The sequence below is a fragment of the Thunnus thynnus genome, chromosome 21 (genome assembly GCF_963924715.1).
Source record: "Thunnus thynnus chromosome 21, fThuThy2.1, whole genome shotgun sequence".
Taxonomy (NCBI): Eukaryota; Metazoa; Chordata; class Actinopteri; order Scombriformes; family Scombridae; genus Thunnus; species Thunnus thynnus.
This window is the reverse complement of record NC_089537.1, coordinates 3873367-3895551: the sequence shown is the minus strand read 5'-3', so window position 1 is coordinate 3895551 and position 22185 is coordinate 3873367. Positions and strand designations below refer to the sequence as shown.

Genomic DNA, 22185 nt, shown 5'->3' with positions numbered 1-22185 from the left:
ACCAATCTGGCTGAGGAGTGTTATGTCAAGGTTTCAGTTTTGATCTTCATCACATTCAGGTTTGCTGTGGGCGGTGTTGATATAATTCAGGTAAACAGTTGTCAGTCCTGTCAGACTGCTGTCGGGCTCAGAAGGAGATCATCTTTGTCAATTAATCATGGCTCCATATACAGGACTCTCCCTCTGTTTTCTCTTGTGGATTTTCTCTCCAGCAGCAGGAAAAGGTGAGCAGTCAGATGCAAGTGTGTCATGCATGTTGAATATTAGAATCTCACTTCACATAAACTGTACTTTTAAATATTTGGGCATGTGCAGTCACAGCCTGTGTTTGAATAAGAATATGCTCCAAAATAGTGCATCTGTACATGTGCAAGTACTTTAAATACAGTCAGAAAGAAACATATTTCTCACATAAAGGTTGTGATGTTGATAAAACAGTTTCTTTTGCATGTAGTTAATTCAAAAATATATGTTCTGATGTCTTTTTGGAAGCTGAAAAGCAACAATATTCATTAGTTTTTGGAAAAATGCTGCTTCACTATTATTATTTAATGTAAGTATTAAATGCAACATAAAGAGTTTAAAGTTAAAATACAATTTTTTCCTCATTATTATCATAGTAAATTATGTTAACTACTTTTGGAAATTGTAAAGAGTAGTTTAAAGAGCCTTTTACACAAATTGTGAACAGTTAAAATCATCAGTAGATCATTTGACAAAATAAATCTAAATCAAAGGTCCACTACTAACTTTTTCTGGAGCTTTCAACCTGCTCAGTCCCCAAATATGTTCTGAGAAACATGTAATTTGCTGTTTGTTTATATGGAATACAATATAATGAAGCCTAATGTTGTGTAATGTAACACCTGGAGGCAGAAATGTGCAGCATTAAAGAGCATTTATTTTAAAATATCAATCCTACTGTAATTGTAACTTTAAAAGCAAACATTCATAACAATATGAGCAATCCTAGACCCCAATTTTTTTATATCCTTTTGAAAAAAATATATGATTGAAAATGGTTAATATAATAAGATGAAATCGTCTTTACTGGCTTCTTGGCTGCATTGATGTGAAGTGCAGACATCCAACAACACCTGCTAATTTCCTCTTAAAGCCTAATTTTCAAACATATATTTACAATTATTATTATTAGTCATATTCTTCTTATTATTATAGTTGTTATTGTTGTTGTTGCTATATATTTTTCTCTCTCTCCCTCCTTCTTTCTCTCTCAACCAAACCGGTCAAGGCGGATCGCCATCCACCTAGAGCCCGGTTTCTTCTCATTAAAGGGAAGTTTTTCCTTGTCGCCATTACCATGTGCTTGCTCATGGGGGGAATGTTGGGTCTCTGTATATTAAAGAGTATGGTCTAGACCTGCTCTATGTGAAAAGTGTCATGAGATAACTTCTGTTGTGATTTGGCACTATATAAATAAAAATGACTTGACTTTAAAATGTTTGTGGCATGATGGCGGGAGTAGAAAAGTCAAAGGGTCAGTGAAAGATAGATTAATTCCTGCTTGATACAAAAATGATGAAGCCTAAACCTTAACATTCCTCACAGTTACTACCTATACGCAGAAACAGTAGAGAGAAGATCCTCCTACCAAGAGGACTGGCCATACTATAAAAAATACACTGTACATACAAGTTAAAAAATATACTAAATTTTCATGGTCAGCAAGACTATCCAACCATTGGCACTTGATACTGAAGGCTGTAATGTGTGCCAAACACACCCCAAACCGTTCCATCAGCCTGCGACAACAGTCAACAACAGTTTCTGTGATATGATGCCCTCAGGGATGTTTTGCATTGAGAAATTTTATCTGAATACTTGTGAGCAGTTTGTTACCTGCAGAAAAGCATGTTTGGTTGTGAAAGTGGAATCTCATTGGAAAAAAAAGGCTTCATATCTAAATTTAAATGTGTTTTCCTGTATGCGTTTGTTTCCAGAGTTCACCGTCACCTGTCTGAATTCGGAGGAATGTGTGCTACCGTGTCAGTTCCAATCTGATGGCAAAGGTGCGAGGATCATGTGGCACAAGAAGGAAGCTGTGGTGAGCTGCACGCGCTACGGCAACACCAGTTTTGTCATTGGCCACGACTCACAGGCCGATGAGTACAAAGGAAGAACAGGCCTGTACACTGACCGGGTCCTGAAGGGAAACGCTGCACTGCTGTTGAGAAACGTCACTACACAAGACCAGGGCAACTACATCTGCATCACTATGACCGAACCTCGCACCGAGTCTAGCATCATCTCTCTTGTTGTAAAAGGTACAAACTGCTGTGAGGAGGAGTCATATTTTTGTCATGTTTTGGCAAGTAATGATTATTTTCATTATCAGTTAATCAGTTGATTATTTTCTCGACATTAAGTTGTCTGGTACATAAAATTTCAGAAAATGCTGAACAATGTCGATCACTGTTTCCCAAAAGCCCAAGATGAGGTCATCACATCTTGTTTTGTCTCAACCAAAAATCTACAACCGAGGACTAAAGAAACCAGTAAATATTCACATTTCAGAAGCTGGAATCAGAGAATTTGGATTTTCTTTTAATTACTTCAAACAATCTAAATTATCAAAATATTTGCAGATTAATTTGATAGCTGACAACTAATCGATTAATCGACTAATCATTGCAGCTCTATTATTGTTCAGAGGCCATTTTTTGAAGATTCTTACCAGGAAACATCTCATTAGTTGCTAGTAATTGCCTGTCAAATTGCTCAATGCTTTGGAAAATAAAAGACTGTCTACATTTATCAAAATAACAGCTGTATGACATCCTTTGGTTTCTTGCAATTCCACATATCAACAGTTAATGGCTGTCATGTACTGCAAAAAGCTTGCAAAGTGCCAATAAAAGGAAACTGTAAGCCAATGTAAACAATACAGATTTTGTGAATATTTTTTAAAAAAAAAGCTTTGCTAAGTTCTATGAGGGTTTAAATTCCTTCAACATGTTTGTGAAGACCTAATGACTGAAATTTAAATGTCAAATTAAACCTCTACAGAGCACCTTTAACAAAGTTCTGTTCCGTAGCTCTGGTCCAAGAGGTTGACATTGAGTTCAGTGGTGATTCAGTCACCTGTAGAGCTGAGGGTATCTACCCTGCTCCGAACCTCACCTGGTCTACAGATCCTCCGAGTGATCCTGGACTCCTCAAGGACAAAACAAAGAGCCAGAAAACCCGACTCGGCTTGTATGACATCAAGAGTTCACTAATGCTGAAGGAAAACACTAAGACTTACATTTGTCGTGTATCCAGCGACACCAACAAAAAAACAACCTTCCTGAAGAATGAAGGTAATGAAGTTTTGAATTTTTGGTATAAAGTTAACTTTGCTGTACACAAACCATCATGTTCTACTCTTTATTGTAGCTTCTATCCAGGCCTGTCCAGGCCGCGACATGATGCTTCCCTGCAGTTTTCCTCACAGTGTCCTTCAAAGCTTTAAGCTCACCTGGAGGTTCGGACGCTCAGATCCAATCCTCTCGATCAGCGTCACTAATCAGAAGTCTCAGGTAAAGGTTTGGGATCATTGGAAGCTTCATGTCCCCAACGACCTTTCAGTGTCGAGAAGCCTGAAGCTGCACAGCCTGAAGTCAGAGCACCAAGGAACCTTCATCTGTGAGGTCAGCACACCTGAGGAGAAGTACATCACCCAGACTGACGTCACCTTAACTTCAAGTAATGACACCATCACTGCTATTTATAAACCACATTCATTATGTTACAGGAATCTTAATAGTTGACTCTGTAGTGAGCAGTTAATTGAGATTTTGGATACTTTGTGTCATACTGCAACATGACTTTTATTTTTGCATCTTTAAAATGAGAAGCATGAAATACTGGTGGGATTGTTAGCAGAAGGCACAGGTGGTGGAAGAAGTGAAGATTGATTTGATTTATTGATCGAGACAGTGTGCAGTTTTAAACATTAAAGATGCACTGCACTAATTTGCATCCATAGTCCCCCACAATCAAAACATACAACAGCACAACAACAAACAGAACAAAGCAAAGAAAAAAAACAAACAGAACACACCATACAAAATACAAAATACGAAGCTACACACAGCACATCACATACACACACAATGTCAACTAGAAATTAATAACGTAAACTAGAGTCAGTGGTCACGTAGCCGATTTGTCTTTAGTAGATTTTTTAATTTGGCCTTGAATGTATTGATAGAACTACAGTTCTTCATATCATCAGGCAGGACTTTCCACTGAGTTGTGGCTTTCGTAGAGAAAGCTGACTACCTTAATGCAGTGTGACGAAATGGTACAATCTTGTCTAGAGGATATTCTGGAGGATCTAATAGAACTTACTGAGCAAGTCTACACAAAGTCACATAGTGAAGGAGGGGCCAAACCATTTAAAACTTTATAAACTAGACACAAATCTGAGAATAATCTAAAATTGTCAAAGCTCAGTAAATTGTATTTCTCCAGTACCCTACAGTGATGGAGATGCATTGGCTTTTTGTCCACAGTTTTTAGAGTTTGTTTGTATAAGGACTCAAGAGGTTTTACAGCTGTTTCTCCAGCCTGCCCCCAACATGTGATGCAATAAGACATATGGGAAAGAATCATAGCTGCATAAATATCTTGGCTGCATCCAAAGAGAGACAGTTTCAAATATGTCTAAAATTTGCTAAGTTGTACTTGGTTTTAACTGTTTTTTTTTACATGTTTCTTAAAGTTCAAATTTGGATCCAGTGTCACACCAAGATATTTAAAATCATTAACTATGTCCATTTTTTCACCTTTGATGAAAATATCAGCGTTAGGAGGTTGTACCATAGTTTTAAAGAAAAATGTACCTTTTGTCTTGTTTACATTTAGTCTCAGACATGATTGATCAAACCGATGTGTGATCCTTTCCAATGCAATTGTTAGATTAGCAGCAGCTAAAAGTAAAACTAAGTAAAAGTAGTAATACCACAGTACAGAAATACTCTGTTACAAGTAAAATTCATGTAATCAAACATTTTCTTGATACAAATGTGTTTGCATAAAAATGTACTTAAAGTACCAAAAGTAAAAGTACTAATCTTACAGAATGGCCCATTTCAGACTAATGATAATCATTTGATTGTATTGTAATTATTGATGCATGAATGTGTACATGCCTGTGTTGCAGCTAGCAAATGTTTGGCAAATTTTAAGATAGATATATAAATAGATAGATATTGTTGTTATTGAAATTTGTCTCCACAGTCCATATTATGTCGTACAAACCTCCAGAACATAGATACATACATACAAAAACACATATACATACTAATTCATTACATACATGCAGACAAAAAGACTAATACATAGCTGATCTTGTGCTTAGTGAACAATGGAATTGAATTACTTTATATACTGCTGGTAGCTTATGAATTTCATCCAGGGGATCAGTTAAGTCTTCGATTATCTTAACCTTAAATAATACATCACAATTTATGTAGTTGATAATATTTTTGTATTATTAATAGTAATCTGCAAAGAAATGATCAAATAATTGCAGTGGAGTAAAAATTACAATATTTTCTTCTGTTCATGGCAAGTAAACTAGTTTTTTCACAGAGCTGCTTGCATGGCTGTAGATTCTTAGTCTTGTTATATTTCTGTTAGTGTTGCAATAAAACATATACAGTATATACAATATGTTTATTGGTGAACTTTAGTTCAAATATCCACCTACTAAGAGGTTAGATAATCACCACCTGGCTCCAACTCTGTACTTGATGCACAGCAAATGTCAAATTATTCCTTTTCCCACAGTCCACAAAACCTAAAGTGTTCTTTGCAGCAACTAGCCCGGACACCTGACAACCCAAATGATCTGTGATGTTTTAATCCAAACAGTTTAGAGAGGAAACAGATATAAGGTTGGTTGGGGAAATGCTGATATTTTTCAGTAATGTGTGTCTAATTCCCTTTTCAGAGTGTAAAGAGAACATCTACATCTCCGTCATCAGCGTACTGAGTGTCTGCCTGTGTCTGTCCTTTGGTGCGCTGGTGTACCTTCCCTTTAGAGGTGAGTAATTCAACTAGTTTATTAAAGAAACAAACTGAAGCTGAGTCACACCATGATCATAAAAGAGAGGAGCTTAATATTGTGGTTTGACCTAGATCCTTTCCGTTCATGATGTAATGTCAGATAAAGAAATCGCTTAATGGACAATTATCTAATGAGATACAGTTATACGATAGACATGTTATCTTGACTTGAAGGACATTAAAAATAATAATTACGGTAACGTCTGCATCACATGAAAGCAGCATTGACATTCTGCTTTTGCGTTAAAATAATTTTAACAAAAATCACTCTGATTGGCCTAATAGTATTGAATTTTTAGTATTAAATTATTAACACCAAACCAAATGTTACCAGTAATTATCTGCTTTGGCTTCTATGTTTATACTCATACTGCTTCCCATCAGTAACCATCTAGATCTAATAGACACCATTTAACACTATATAGCATTTAATAGCAATATTAGTCAAGAAAATGTTAGTGAAAATACTTTAAACTCAGCTGATTATTTAAGTAAAGAAAGCTCACAAACATGTTGCTCTATTCAAAACGTTTATTTTTCTGTATGAATTTCTGCTTTTATGTCTCGTTAAACTAAATAAATCTTTCATTAACTTTTCACATGATAAATTAAATTAAACTCTTTACATTGGCTGGTTTGCTAGCAGCACTGTTGATTATAGAAAGCTCATAAACATGTAGCTTCTGTTTTTACTGAAACTATTTAGCTCTTGACTCTTTGTAAAAAAATCTCTGAATGTCCATCATCTGTTTTTTAGGACACATTTTGGTTCTTTGACAAAAACAATAATAGCTACTAATAAAAGCAAAGGACAACAAGTTAACACTGAAGTGGGTCGTAGTTGAAACCACTTATGCTAAAGTCACTTCACACAAGGAAATTGTGAAGTTCTAATTTACAAATTCAATCCAAAAGTCAAGTCAAACTGTGATCATGGTGTGAGCTGAGACTGGTTACGAATAAAAACAGAGAAAAGTGACTTTTGTTTCAACCTAAAGATAATTAAAAATATGGTGAAAATATAATTAAGCAATTTTTAAAGCCATTCAATCCCAAAAATGTATTAAGGTTTGAGAAAGTTGAATAGGGATGACGCCTATTGTTCAAAATGTTGAACTTGCAAAGCCTTAATGATTTTCAAATCTGGAGTGTTGATGCATCTGTCTTGGTGCACAAAGAGCAAATAGTTCAATTACATTTTTTTGGCTTTCTATATGTTTTTAAAGGACGGGTTCACAGTTTTTCAAGTGTGTATCAAAACAACACTCAGGTGCCCAAATGAGCATTGAAACATGTTTTTCTTACTGTAATCATTCCTCCTGTTCATATTGACCATTAGAAGATCCCTTCATAATGTACTTACAATGGAAGTGATGGAGGACAAAATCCACAGTCCTCCCTCTGTGCAGAAATGTATTTAAAAGTTTATCTGAAGCTAATATGAAGCTTCAAAGCGTCGTCCAAATGAGTCAAATCAAGTAGATATCTTTCAACGTTACAGTCTTTTTAGTGCCAAAGTTCCTCTTTTTGTTACTATACTTCCACCTGCAGCTCAACAGGGAAACACTGTCCAAGGAAACACAAAGAGGGAATTTGATGCTAAAAAGACTGTAAATGTGTCAGATATCCACTTGATATGACTAACTCAGACTGCTGAAGCCTCATATAAGCTTCACATCAACTTTTAAACGACTGTGTGGACACACTGTGGATTTTGGCCTCCATCACTTACTTTGAAAGCACATTTGAAGGATCTTTTAATATCCAGTATGAACAGGAGGAATGATTACAGTGAGGAAAACCTCTTTCACTGTTCATATGGACACCTGACTGCTGGTTTAAGACACACTTGAAACACTGTGAACCTGCCCTTTAAGTCAAAGTTGAACTTTTAACACTGAACTGTTATTTTCTCACAGACAAGATTGGAAAGAGACAAAGGACGAGAAGAAGAAGAAGAGATGAAAACGCTGAGGGTTTGAATGAGGCAATGAATCCAGCTGACAGATAAGATTTGATCAAACAGAAAGACGTGTTATTACAGCAGCAAACAGTAATAAGATAAGACAGGAAAATTTGATTTCAATTTTGATAATTATTAAGAATGATTGAGAAAAAACATCTTTATGCAGGAATCAAACTGTGTCACATCCACATCAGTGTGTAATTTATGACCTTCAACAGTTTGTTTCTCTTTGTTTGTCAACAATGACACTCAGTTTGAGAACAGTAAACCTGTTGTAAAAAATCTTTTGTGAGATTGTAAATATGTAGTGTACATATTATAGTGCTCTTGTTTTGTATTTTAGGTCAACTGTATTAATTATATTTTCTTACTATTGTTTTATTCTTGTAGACGTCCCCTTTACTCTCCCTTTAGTTTTGTTGTAGCTGGTTTGGTAGGACAAACCACACCTTAATCATTCTTTTAATACCTTACGTCAGGTGATCTCACGTCATCTCCAGTATAGCTGCACCTGCTATATTGGAGATGACGTGAATGTGGTGCACATTCCACCTGAGCAGAGGTCCAACCAGAATAACTGAAAACACCTGTGTGGGTGTGAAGGGCCTTAAACAACAAACAAAAAAAGCAACAAAAAGCTATTTGGCTATTTAGCAAACAATATTTGGCCTCTGTTATGTTTTTTTTAATTTGCAGTGAAAAAGAATGAGCTCCTTTATTTGTCACTGTGGTTAAAAACTTCATCCTGCTCTTTTTTTTCTATAAACATACATGTGTCATAACTGTCAAATGATCCTGTGACTGTTTACTTCTGTAATTTTATAATTCTGAATAAAAAAAGTTTTGTAATTGAGTGTGGGATGTGTAATCTGTTAAAAGCCCATCTGTTGGAAAACTGTTAGAATGTAATGGACCGTAAAAAAATCACAAGGGATTAATTCACTTAAAAGCCTGATCAATACATCAACAGGATGATTTTTTTTTGTATATATATGTTTTTTTTTCATTACCATTTCATTATAAGTCCATCACATTTATGGGGATTAAATCATACAACTAGTAACATAACAATGTATGTCTCCCCTAATTCAGTTTCTACATCTGTACCTTCCCCATCATTTAAATCCAATCATTGATAGGTGTAATGTTCAACATGTAATGTTATTTTCATTTGTTGCAAAATATCCTGCCTCAGACATATCATGCTGTGTGGTTACATTAAAAGTTAATTGTACTGTTTAAATGAAAGATACTAAATTTTTAATATCTGGAACATCAATTTCAGTTTAAACTAGAAGAGTGCAGTCAGTAGAATGCAGATGTCCGCCAGGTGTTTTTGATAAAGGGTTTTTGTATAGTCTCAATTTTCTTTAAGATGCATAGAATAGTGTAATGGTGTTATAACCGAGCGTCCTGGGTTCCCCTAACTGTATAAACTAAATAAGGAAACAATAAACGGGGTGATAAGTCCAGACATTTTAAACAATTTAGAACATTTTGTTGTAACACACCACACAAACTAAAACCCCTCCCTACCTCCTACTCCCCTCCCAAACAAGGAAGAGTTGGATCTCACTCAATTGTCCCTCCCAGCACCCTTACAGTCAAGATGGCGGCAAAGCCAACAAAAACGGGGATATATTCATCTCATATCATGCCTAACGGTAGTGGATCACAACATATTGGGTATGGAATTAATCTTCAGATGCTCCAGTTTAAAAAAAATTAAACTTTTCTATGGATGTCAGTGTTTGAGCCACGTCAAAGGCCATATGCTCAGAAATGTTTCTCTTTTTTGTCTACAGTGCGGCTGAAATCACTGCAGGGAAAACTCTCTCAGTAAAAGCCAGAGTTTATAAAAACACATAAAAGTATTTCAATTAGGAGAGACTCAATTTCTTATGAAGATATTTTTTGAATAAGCATGACAGATGAAGGTGGAAAAGTCTTTGGCGATTAGACCCCATTTTGATGTCACTGGATATGAAAGGGCGAGATGAATGCGAGAACAGAATAGGATAACTTCCGATGGAGTCTAGACACTGGTGGTGGTGATGGATAGGCATGGATCTTGGCGGTGTAGGTAGCAGCTTCATGTGAACCCGGGCCTGGTGCTGAAGTGATTTTAAAGTGATTTTCACAGCTGAGCTGTGATTGGTAGTTAGAGATCGTGGAGGAATCTGAATTGATAACCAGGAGTGACGCCCCTGAAAAGCTGATGTGAAAGAGGGAGGAGCAGAGGAGAGAGAGAGAGGAGTGGGAAATGAATGAATGGTTGAAGATAGTCTTCCTGCCTGAATTTACGCTAAGCTTCATTTGCTTCCTTGTCTTTGTCTTTCATGTGTGAAATGATAAAAATCTGCTGAGACCAGTCAGACAACTTATTAAACATAAAGATAAACAGAAGCCGACATCTGCAGAGAGGATCTCAGTTTCATTTCGTTTATAGTTAGGGTCAACTAGGGTTAACAATTGCAGTTTTTTGTTATGATCTTAAATACTGGAAGTATTTTCCCAAATCTTTTACTACAGTAAAAATATCAACACCACAATGGAAGAAAACAGGCTTTTACTACAAATGTTTCCCATTAAAATGTTCTCGAGTCAAATTTCTAATGAAAAGCACTGATGGTGAGAAATAATCACAGACAGCCTGTAATGAACATTTATTTCTGTATTATTTTGTATTAAATGTTTATAAATGTGAATGTTTTCTGTGTTTAATGTTATTTTTATTTTACATTTTTATTGTTTTTCTTTTTTTAATTTAATTTATTATTTTGTATTATTACTATTTTAAAATTTATTATCATAGTTTGTATTTTTATTTTATTTATTTTGTTTTAGAATTTTAAGTTTTATTTATTTCATTCATTTTAACTGTATATTACTATTATTATTATTATGTGTATCTTTTTTTTTTGAGTTCCTGAAAAGTTGAAGATAAGAGGAAGAAAATATTTATATGATCTATGTTTATCTTTTCATCCAAAAAGAGTAATTTCTGTTTAACACTATGCTATTGTAAATATATAATTCTAAATATATTAAATATATTATAAACATGATATAGATAAGCTAATAATGCACTATAACATGGTATATGACAGAGATCAGGCATTTTGAATTCCTAATGGAAAATGTAGTTTACATTTGTCAGAAATGAAGGTTACACTAACATGAGTGCAAGGATTTTGGTTAATTTTCAAACAATTAAGAACTTAATGTATTGTTTTGTCTTTCTTTTCAGTTGTAGCTTTACCTCCACAGCAAGATGTGAAAAGATACAAGAAGGTCTTATGTGAGTTAAAATAGGGAAGAAATTGAGATCTTCCTGTATGGCTTTTGGAGTCGACAGGAACACAGTGGTGTCCAGTGCTGTGATTGCAGAGCTTGTCATCGTGTCAAAGGCAAAGTATGAAGAACTCCTACAAGGCCACTGCAGAGGGCAAAGGCTTCAGATATTTATCATAAAGTGTTCAGATGCTTTAAGCAATGACCCTATACTGTTGTCAGAGGTTGAGCTTTTGAAAAAAATGGAAAGATTCTCTCTATAATTAAGAGAAAGTAAAAGGCAGGGTGCTGGTTTGGCATGGGTATGGATTTCTCTATTTTCTAAGCAGGATGAAATTACACTGCGTGTCATAATGTCGCACAGATTCCCAAACAAAATACCAAAAGATGTAGAGTAGGGATGTGCAGAGGGCCCAGTATTTGTATTTGTATCTGTATTTGTTGAAGCAGCAAAATTATTTGTATTTGTGTTTGTATTTGAATAAAAGTGGAAAGAGGCTTAAAATTCCTGTTTTTGTTTTTATTACACTTAAATTTTAGAAAATTAAAGTGTTCATGAATAAACTACCTTATGAAGGAGGTCAACACACCAGGTCTCAAACTGGAGTCTCCCAGATCATAGACAACTGCACTGACTACTGAGCTAAGAAGAACTTCGAAGACAATTATTGCTTTGCACTTTTCATTTATTGCCTATTTTTTACAACCTAACTTTGATACACTCTTTGGAGCACTTTGTGTGTGTAAGTAGCTCAGTTTTATCTCTGGGAAACACCCCCAACTCCAGGAATGATGTCCAAATTAGGATATGTGCGTCATGTAGCAGGTGGATGTGACTCCCCTTGTTGAGACCTGCTGATAGACGTCACAGCGGAGCAGAGGAGAGACACTGAGATAGCGATGTAATCCACCTGCACACTAGTATTTGACATGGGTTTTTATCTCTTCCTGTAAACAACTAATTTTTAAAATATTTGTATGAAACACATTATTTAAAAAAAACACTATTTGTGCTTTGCCGAATAATGTATTTGTATTCGGGCACACCCCTAATATAGAGAGGGTCTGGTGCACCCAAAGGACATCGAGAGGAGGCTTAGGGTAATGAAACAGGAGTTTTTGTTACAAGGAAACCTTTTGAACAGTTGTCATGAATAGTTGTGGAGATTGTTTATAAGAAAACTGATGCTGTTCAAATGAGAGAATTTCATGTCTGGGTATGTCAAGTTGTACATTTTTAAAATAGTTTAATTTTGCAACATGAATGTTTTTAGTACTCCATTGTTGCAATAAATCTTTTGTCACTTTAAGCATCCTGTAGATGACTTACAACATATTTGTGATATGTTAACATAGTATTAACTAATCATTCACAAAGGTATATTAATGTTTTGTTCATTATTAACTAATGTCTTATAAATGACTTGCTAATGATAATGAATTATATTATAAAGTGTTTAGTGTTATCTTACTGAGCATTTTGGGATAAACCCTCAGAATGGTGCAGGAGTATAAAATGACAGCCAGGAAAATCGCAGACTACAGAAACCATCTACAGTTTAACTTGAGATGCCGACAACTCAGATACCAAACAGCCTACATGTAGGTTCTACAGTGAAAGGCCACAGAGCTGGAATGATGCTAGAGAAAGTGTAGAACCAGCTACTGAATGAGAGAGTGAGACAAGTGCATTTCACCATTGAAGCTTTGAATAAAGAGGCTGATGGCTTACTCTTTGAAATCACATCTGCCCAGTGCAGCCTTGGAGAAGGTCACTGTGTTGGCCTCTCTGTCTCTGTTTGCTTGTTTGAACAGGAAAGAACAACACAAAATACATTTATTGTACCAAATATACTGTATATTTAATTTCTTTTAGCCGTTTTGACAATTTAATGTTGGAATGTTACATATATAATTTTTACATGCCATTTTAAGAGTACAGTAGGTGAACAGGCAAACTCTGGTATAACATAAAAGAAAATAAGTTAAGTATATCTGTAGACTGAACTATAAATATTAAAATGGAAGGATTACATAATGAGATTTACTGAAATGACTACAGTGCTAGTATTTAACAGTTCAACACATTTCTTTTTCAGCCTTGTGTGCTATACTTGTACTGCACTACATTTCAGAGGGAAGTGAAATACATTATACTCCACTACATTTATTTCACGCCTTTATACTGTGGACAATAATATCCCACACAGTGTTGGCCTCTCTGGCAGTTCTTCAGTGATTAGTTAGTTAGTGAATTTATTTGCTGAAAATGCTTACATGCTTCTGGCATATAACTGTAAAACTCTGATTATGAGCTGGTGTCCAGTTTGGGACAAACTTGTAAGGCAATAGCTTAGGTGTGAGAGAATCATTGCATGCATGTGATTTAGCGGCATCTAGTGGTCATTTTCAATTATTCTACTTTTTCTTTTCCAACGTAGTCTTCTGTTTATTTTCTCTTCCTTCTCTATAGTTCATGGAATAATACTATATATTAAACTGATATCATTGTGCATTGTGTTGTGTTTTTATAACTTCTTCAGAGCTCAAACAGTAATGCTGCCTGTGTAAATCGGGAAATAAAAGCACTGACAATTAAGATGAACATTGTAAGTTTTTGCCCAGCAGAGAGCGCTGCAACTCCATCAGTTATGTAGTCAGTCGGTCAACAAAGAGAAGACCGACTTTGAAACTTGATTCTACTAACTGCTGAATTGTCTCGTATCTGTTTTTGCACAGTCCACTTTAAGCTTGCTGTAAATGTTTCTGACACATAAAACTCTTACTATGTGCCAATTTTAGTGGTAATAACACAAATAACAACATGAAGGAAGCAGGTGAAAAAAGATGACTTTTGCCTGTCTTTCTTTTTCATACACTCGATAGCCTATCTTACATTTTCTTTGAGTAAAACATATATTTCTTTAAGTCAAGAGGATTTCTACAAATCAAAAGAGTCTTGTTTCTCAAAGTTTAAAGTCTGTCTCCTGGTAAAGAGACCCTCATTTACTGACACACACATATAAGTTAATGCTGATCTGAACCTTTGATTTCAATAAATGACGTGAAGGGTAGTGTTGCACCAATCTGACAGGAATGTTTGCTGTTTCAAGGTTTCGGTTTTGATTTTCATCACATTCAGGTTTGCTTTGGGCAGTGTTGATATAATTCAGGTAAACAGTTGTCAGTCCTGTCAGACTGCTGTCGGGCTCAGAAGGAGATCATCTTTGTCAATTAATCATGGCTCCATATACAGGACTCTCCCTCTGTTTTCTCTTGTGGATTTTCTCTCCAGCAGCAGGAAAAGGTGAGCAGTGAGATGCAGGTGTTTCATGCATGTTGAATATTAGATTATAAACAGAAAATATAGAAGAAATCTCACTTCACATAAACTGTACTTGTAAATATTTGGTCATGCGCAGACACAGCCTGTATTTAAATAAGAATATGATCCAAAATAGTGCATCTGTACATGTGCAAGTACTTTAAATACAGTTGGAAAGAAAAATATTTCTCACATAAAGGTTGTAATGTTGATAATACAGTTTCTTTTGCATGTAGTTAATTCAAAAATATATGTAAAAATATTCATTAGTTTTTGGAAAAATGCTGCCCTACTGTTATTATTTAATGTAAGTATTAAATGCAACATAAAGAGTTTAAAGTTAAAATACAATTTTTTTCTCATAATTATCATTGTAAATTATGTTAACTACTTTTGGAAATTGTAAAGAGTAGTTTAAAGAGCCTTTTACGCAAATTGTGAACAGTTAAAATCATCAGCAGATCATTTGACAAAATAAATCTAAATTAAAGGTCCACTACTAACTTTTACCTGCAGAAAAGCATGTTTGGTTGTGAAAGTGGAATCTCATTGGAAAAAAAGGCTTTATATCTTAATTTAAATGTGTTTTCCTGTATGCGTTTGTTCCCAGAGTTCACCGTCACTTGTATGAATTCAGAGGAATGTGTGCTACCGTGTCAGTTCCAATCTGATGGCAAAGGTGTGAGGATCATGTGGCACAAGAAGGAAGCTGTGGTGAGCTGCACGCGCTACGGCAACACCAGTTTTGTCATTGGCCACGACTCACAGGCCGATGAGTACAAAGGAAGAACAGGCCTGTACACTGACCAGGTCCTGAAGGGAAACGCTGCGCTGCTGTTGAGAAACGTCACTACACAAGACCAGGGCAACTACGTCTGCATCACTATGACCGAACCTCGCACCGAGTCTAGCATCATCTCTCTTATTGTAAAAGGTACAAACTGCTGTGAGGAGGAGTCATATTTTTGTCATGTTTTGGCAACTAATGATTATTTTCATTATCAGTTAATCAGTTGATTATTTTCTCGACATTAAGTTGTCTGGTACATAAAATTTCAGAAAATGGTGAGCAATGTCGATCACTGTTTCCCAAAAGCCCAAGATGAGGTCATCACATCTTGTTTTGTCTCAACCAAAAATCTACAACCGAGGACTAAAGAAACCAGTAAATATTCACATTTGAAAAGCTGGAATCAGAGAATTTGGATTTTCTTTTAATTACTTCAAACAATCTAAATTATCAAAATATTTGCAGATTAATTTGATAGCTGACAACTAATCGATTAATCGACTAATCATTGCAGCTCTATTATTGTTCAGAGGCCATTTTTTGAAGATTCTTACCAGGAAACATCTCATTAGTTGCTAGTAATTGCCTGTCAAATTGCTCAATGCTTTGGAAAATAAAAGACTGTCTACATTTATCAAAATAACAGCTGTATGACATCCTTTGGTTTCTTGCTATTCCACATATCAACAGTTAATGGCTGTCATGTACTGCAAAAAGCTTGCAAAGTGCCAATAAAAGGAAACTGTAAGCCAATGTAAACAATACAGATTTTGTGAATATTTTTTAAAAAAAAAAGCTTTGCTAAGTTCTATGAGGGTTTAAATTCCTTCAACATGTTTGTGAAGACCTAATGACTGAAATTTAAATGTCAAATTAAACCTCTACAGAGCACCTTTAACAAAGTTCTGTTTCGTAGCTCTGGTCCAAGAGGTTGACATTGAGTTCAGTGGTGATTCAGTCACCTGTAGAGCTGAAGGTTTCTACCCTGCTCCGAACCTCACCTGGTCTACAGATCCTCCGAGTGATCCTGGACTCCTCAAGGACAAAACAAAGAGCCAGAAAACCCGACTCGGCTTGTATGACATCGAGAGTTCACTAATGCTGAAGGAAAACACTCAGACTTACATTTGTCATGTATCCAGCGACACCAACAAAAAAACAACCTTCCTGAAGCATGAAGGTAATGAAGTTTTGTATTTTTGGTATAAAGTTAACTTTGCTGTACACAAACCATCATGTTTTACTCTTTGTTGTAGCTTCTATCCAGGCCTGTCCAGGCCGCGACATGATGCTTCCCTGCAGTTTTCCTCACAGTGTCCTTCAAAACTTTAAGCTCACCTGGAGGTTCGGACGCTCAGATCCAATCCTCTCGATCAGCGTCACTAATCAGAAGTCTCAGGTAAAGGTTTGGGATCATTGGAAGCTTCATGTCCCCAACGACCTTTCAGCATCGAGAAGCCTGAAGCTGCACAAACTGAAGTCAGAGCACCAAGGAACCTTCATCTGTGAGGTCAGCACACCTGAGGAGAAGTACATCACCCAGACTGACGTCACCTTAACTTCAAGTAATGACACCATCACTGCTATTTATAAACCACATTCATTATGTTACAGGAATCTTAATAGTTGACTCTGTAGTGAGCAGTTAATTGAGATTTTGGATACTTTGTGTCATACTGCAACATGACTTTTATTTTTGCATCTTTAAAATGAGAAGCATGAAATGCTGGTGGGATTGTTAGCAGAAGGCACAGGTGGTGGAAGAAGTGAAGATTGATTTGATTTATTGATCGAGACAGTGTGCAGTTTTAAACATTAAAGATGCACTACACCGGAGTTAGCTCGAAGCTAATTTGCATCCGTAGTCCCCCACAATCAAAACATACAACAGCACAACAACAAACAGAACAAAGCAAAGAAAAAAAAAAAAACAGAACACACCATACAAAATACAAAATACAAAGCTACACACAGCACATCACATACACACACAATGTCTACTAGAAATTTAATAATGTAAACTAGAGTCAGTGGTCACGTAGCTGATTGGTCTTTAGTAGATTTATTTAATTTGGCCTTGAATGCATTGATAGAACTACAGTTCTTCATATCATCAAGCAGGACTTTCCACTGAGTTGTGGCTTTCACAGACAAAGCTGACTACCTTAATGCAGTGCGACAAAATGGTACAATCTTGTCTAGAGGATATTCTGGAGGATCTAATAGAACTTACTGAGCGAGTGAACACAAAGTCACATAGTGGAGGAGGCCAAACCATTTAACACTTTATAAACTAGGCACAAATTTGAGAATAATCTAAAATTGTCAAAGCTCAGTAAATTGTATTTCTCCAGTACCCTACAGTGATGGAGATGCATTGGCTTTTTGTCCAGAGTTTTTAGAGTTTGTTTGTATGAGGACTCAAGAGGTTTTACGGCTGTTTCTCCAGCCTGCCCCCAACATGTGATGCAATAAGACATATGGGAAAGAATCATAGCTGCATAAATATCTTGGCTGCGTCCAAAGAGAGACAGTTTTAAATATGTCTAAAATTTGCTAAGTTGTACTTGGTTTTAACTGTTTTTTTAACATGTTTCTTAAAGTTCAAATTTGGATCCAGTGTCACACCAAGATATTTAAAATCATTAACTATGTCCATTTTCTCACTTTTGATGAAAATATCAGCGTTAGGAGGTTGTACCATAGTTTTAAAGAAAAATGTACCTTTTGTCTTGTTTACATTTAGACTCAGACATGATTGATCAAACCAATGTGTGATCCTTTCCAATGCAATTGTTAGCTTAGCAGCAGCTAAAAGTAAAACTAAGTAAAAGTAGTAATACCACAGTACAGAAATACTCTGTTACAAGTAAAATTCATGTAATCAAACATTTTCTTAATACAAATGTGTTTGCATAAAAATGTACTTAAAGTACCAAAAGTAAAAGTACTAATCTTACAGAATGGCCCATTTCAGAATAATGATAATTATTTTATTGTATTGTAATTATTGATGCATGAATGTGTATATCACTGTGTTGTTTCCACAGTCCATATTGTGTTGTATATGCCTCCAGAACATAGATACATACATACAAAAACACATATACATACAAATTCATTACATACATGCAGACAAAAAGACTACAATACATAGCTGATCTTGTGATTAGTGAACAATGGAATTAAATTACTTTATATACTGCTGGGTAGTTTATGAATTTCATCCAGGGGATCAATTAAGTCTTCAGTTATCTCAGCCTTAAATAATAAATCACAATAGATCTAGTGGATGATATTTATGTATTATTAATACATAAATCTGCAAAGAAATGATCAAATAATTATAGTGGAGTAAAACTCATGGCAAGTAAACTAGTTTTTTCACAGAGCTGCTTGCATGGCTGTAGATTCTTAGTCTTGTTACATTTCTGTTAGTGTCGCAATAAAACATAAACAGTATATACAACATGTTTATTGGTGAACTTTAGTTCAAATATCTGCCTACCAACACTAGAGGTTAAGATAATCACCAACTGGCTCCAACTCTGTACTTAATGCAAAGAAATGAGTTTGATGTTGAAAGAAAGCAATTAAGATTAATGTATTTCCCAGAATGTCAAATTATTCCTTTTCCCACAGTCCTAAAAGTGTTCTTTGCAACGACTAACCCGGACATCAACCCAAATGATCTGTGATGTTTTACTCCAAACAGTTTAGAGAAGAAACAGATTTAAGGCTGGTTGGGAAAATGCTGATATTTTCAGTAATGTGTGTCTAATTCCCTTTTCAGAGTGTAAAGAGAACATCTACATCTCCATCATCATCATACTAAGTTTCTGCCTGTTTCCGTCCTTTTTTATGCTGGGGCTCTTTTGCTTCTGTGAGTAACTGAACTATTTTCTTAAAGAAACAAACTTAAGCTGAGTCACACCATGAGCATAAAAGAGAGGAGCTTAATGTTGTGGTTTGACCTAGAAATTGATCCTTTCCGTTCATGTAATGTTAGATAAAGAAAGTTTTGTTTTTGTTTTTTTGAGGGGGAACAGTTTCAAAATTCATATATTAATATTAACACCAAACCAAATGTTACCAGTAATTATCTGCTTTGCCCTCCATCAGTAACTATCTATATCTAATAGACACCATTTAACACTATATAGCATTTAATAGCAATATTAACCAAGAAAACGTTAGTGAGTTTTTTTTTTTTAACTCAGCTGATTATTTAAGTAAAGAAAGCTCACAAACATGTAGTACTACTCAAAGCAATTACTTTTCCATTTGAATTTCTGCCTTTATGTCTCATTAAACTAAATAAATCTTACATTAATTCTCATTCACATGATAATTTTCATGATACATAACTAAAAAAAACATAAACTAAACTAAAAAATTCAACCTCAAAATTGCCTTTAAACTCAGGGGTTACGTTAGCATGTTTGCATGTTAGCTAGCAGCACTATTGATTATTTAAGTAAAAATTCTCACAAAAACGTAGTGCTACTCAAAACGCAAATAGTTTAATTCAATTTTTTTTTTTGGCCTTTTTATGTTTTTAATGGATGAGTTTCAATTTTTGAAGTCTGTCTAAAAACAACAGAAAAAATGAACAGTGAAACCTGTTTTTCTTGCTGTAATCATTCCTCCTGTTCATACTGACCATTAGAAGATCCCTTCATAATGTATTTACAATGGAAGTGATGGGGAACAAAGTCCCCCAAAATCCAAAGTCCATAGTCCTCCTTCTGTGCCAAAATGTATTTAAACAAAGTTTATCTGAAGCTAATATGAAGCTTCTGCGTCCAAATGAGTCAAATCAAGTAGATATCTTTCAACGTTACAGTCTTTTTAGTGCCAAAGTTCCTCTTTTTGTTACTATACTTCCACCACAGCTCAACAGGGAAACACTGTCCGAGGAAACACAAAGTGGGAATGATGCTAAAAAGACTGTAAATGTGTCAGATATCCACTTGATATGACTAACTCAGACTGCTGAAGCCTCATATAAGCTTCACATCAACTTTTAAATGACTGTGTGGACACACTGTGGATTTTGGCCTCCATCACTTCCATTGAAAGCACATTTGAAGGATCGTTTAATATCCAGTATGACCAGGAGGAATGATTACAGCAAGGAAAACCTCTTTCACTGTTCATATGGACACCTGACTGTTGTTTTAAGACACACTTGAAACACTGTGAACCTGCCCTTTAAGTCAAAGTTGAACTTGTAACACTGGACTGTTATTTTCTCACAGACAAGATTATAAAGAGACAAAGGACGAGAAGAAGAAGAAGAAGAGATGAAAACGCTGAGGGTTTGAATGTCGAAGTGAACCCAGCTGACGGATAAGATTTGATTAAACAGAAAGACGTGTTATTACAGCAGCAGACAGTAATAAGGAAAAATTGATTTCAATTTTGATAATTATTAAGAATTAATATTAAAGAAAAAACATCTTTATGCATGAATCAAACTGTGTCACATCCACATCAGTGTGTAAAAATATGATTCATATGTAATTTATGATCTTCAACAGTTTGTTTCTCTTTCATTTTTCAACAATGACACTCAGTTTGAGGACGGTAAACCTGCTGTAACAAATCATTTGTGAGACTGTAAATATGTAGTGTAAACATTGTGTTCTTGCTTTGTATTTAAGTTAACTGTATTAATTACATTTTCTTACTATTGTTTTATTCTTGTACACATTTTATAAACCTGTTAAAAGTCCTGCACACAGGTTATTTCATTTATTTTGGCTGATTTGACCTCATGAGCAGAGGTCCAACAAGTATAACTGAAAACACCTGTTTGGGTGTGCAGGGCCTTAAATGAAACTGGATTATAAAGTTGTTTTTCCCTTCTTTTTTATCAACATGAAATGGAGAACAAACAAACAAAAAAAACAACAAGAAGCTATTTGGCTATTTAGCAAAAGATATTTTGCCTCTGTTTTTTGCCTTATGTTTTTTAACCTGCAGTGAAAAAGAATGAGCCCCTTTATTTGTCACCGTGGTTAAAAATTTCATCCTGCTCTTTTTTCTATAAACATACATGTGTCATAACTGTTAAATGATCCTGTGACTGTTTACTTCTGTAATTTTATAATTCTGAATAAAAGGTTTAAAGGTTTGTAATTGAGTGTGGGATGTGTAATCTCTTAAAAGCCCATCTGTTGGCAAACTGTTAGAATGTAATAATGGACTGTAAAGAAAATCACAAGTGATCAGTTCAATGATCAATACATCAACAGGCTGATTTTTTTTGTACATATATATATATATATATATATATATATATATATATATATTACCATTTCATAATAAGTCAATCACATTTATGGGGAGTAAATCATACAACTAGTAACATAACAATGTATTCCTCCCCTAATTCAGTTTCTACATCTGTACCCTCCCCATCATTTAAATCCAATCATTGATAGGTGTAATGTTCAATATGTAATGTTATTTTCATTTGTTGCAAAATATCCTGCCTCAGACATATCATGCTGTGTGGTTACATTAAAAGTACTAATACTAATACTAATTTTTTAATATCTGGAACATCAATTTCAGTTTAAACTAGAAGAGTGCAGTCAGTAGAGTGCAGATGTCCGCCAGGTGTTTCTGGGGGGATGTGGGTGATGAGGCACCCACTGCGACGCCACCACAAGTGCCAGATGCAACCAGTGGAGATTTGCAAAGTTTTTGATAAAGGGTTTTTGTATA

At 35.2% G+C, this 22185-nt stretch overlaps 2 protein-coding genes across 2 annotated transcripts; both read left to right on the top strand.

The window, feature by feature from the left end:
• Positions 1–1802: 1802 nt before the first annotated feature.
• LOC137173305 (uncharacterized) lies at positions 1803–8137 on the top strand. The gene is made up of 5 exons (XM_067578072.1): positions 1803–2285; positions 3057–3320; positions 3397–3705; positions 5960–6052; positions 7995–8137. The coding sequence occupies exons 1-5, from the start codon at positions 1811–1813 to the stop codon at positions 8084–8086; spliced, it is 1233 nt and encodes a 410-aa protein (XP_067434173.1). The 5' UTR covers positions 1803–1810; the 3' UTR covers positions 8087–8137.
• Positions 8138–14998: 6861 nt separating this feature from the next.
• Positions 14999–19462, top strand: LOC137173216 (V-set domain containing T-cell activation inhibitor 1-like). The gene is made up of 4 exons (XM_067577948.1): positions 14999–15594; positions 16367–16630; positions 16707–17015; positions 19244–19462. Exons 1-4 carry the CDS (start codon positions 15183–15185, stop codon positions 19339–19341), a joined length of 1083 nt encoding a protein of 360 aa, XP_067434049.1. The 5' UTR covers positions 14999–15182; the 3' UTR covers positions 19342–19462.
• Positions 19463–22185: the final 2723 nt, after the last annotated feature.

Coding starts and splice junctions, on each gene's coding strand:
- LOC137173305 (XM_067578072.1), top strand. CDS start 1,811: ATGTTTTGCATTGAGAAATTTTATCTGAATACTTGTGAGCAGTTTGTT. Junction 2,286..3,056: donor CATCTCTCTTGTTGTAAAAG/GTACAAACTGCT, acceptor TCTGTTCCGTAG/CTCTGGTCCAAGAGGTTGAC. Junction 6,053..7,994: donor GGTGTACCTTCCCTTTAGAG/GTGAGTAATTCA, acceptor ATTTTCTCACAG/ACAAGATTGGAAAGAGACAA.
- LOC137173216 (XM_067577948.1), top strand. CDS start 15,183: ATGTTTGGTTGTGAAAGTGGAATCTCATTGGAAAAAAAGGCTTTATAT. Junction 15,595..16,366: donor CATCTCTCTTATTGTAAAAG/GTACAAACTGCT, acceptor TCTGTTTCGTAG/CTCTGGTCCAAGAGGTTGAC. Junction 17,016..19,243: donor TGACGTCACCTTAACTTCAA/GTAATGACACCA, acceptor TTCCCTTTTCAG/AGTGTAAAGAGAACATCTAC.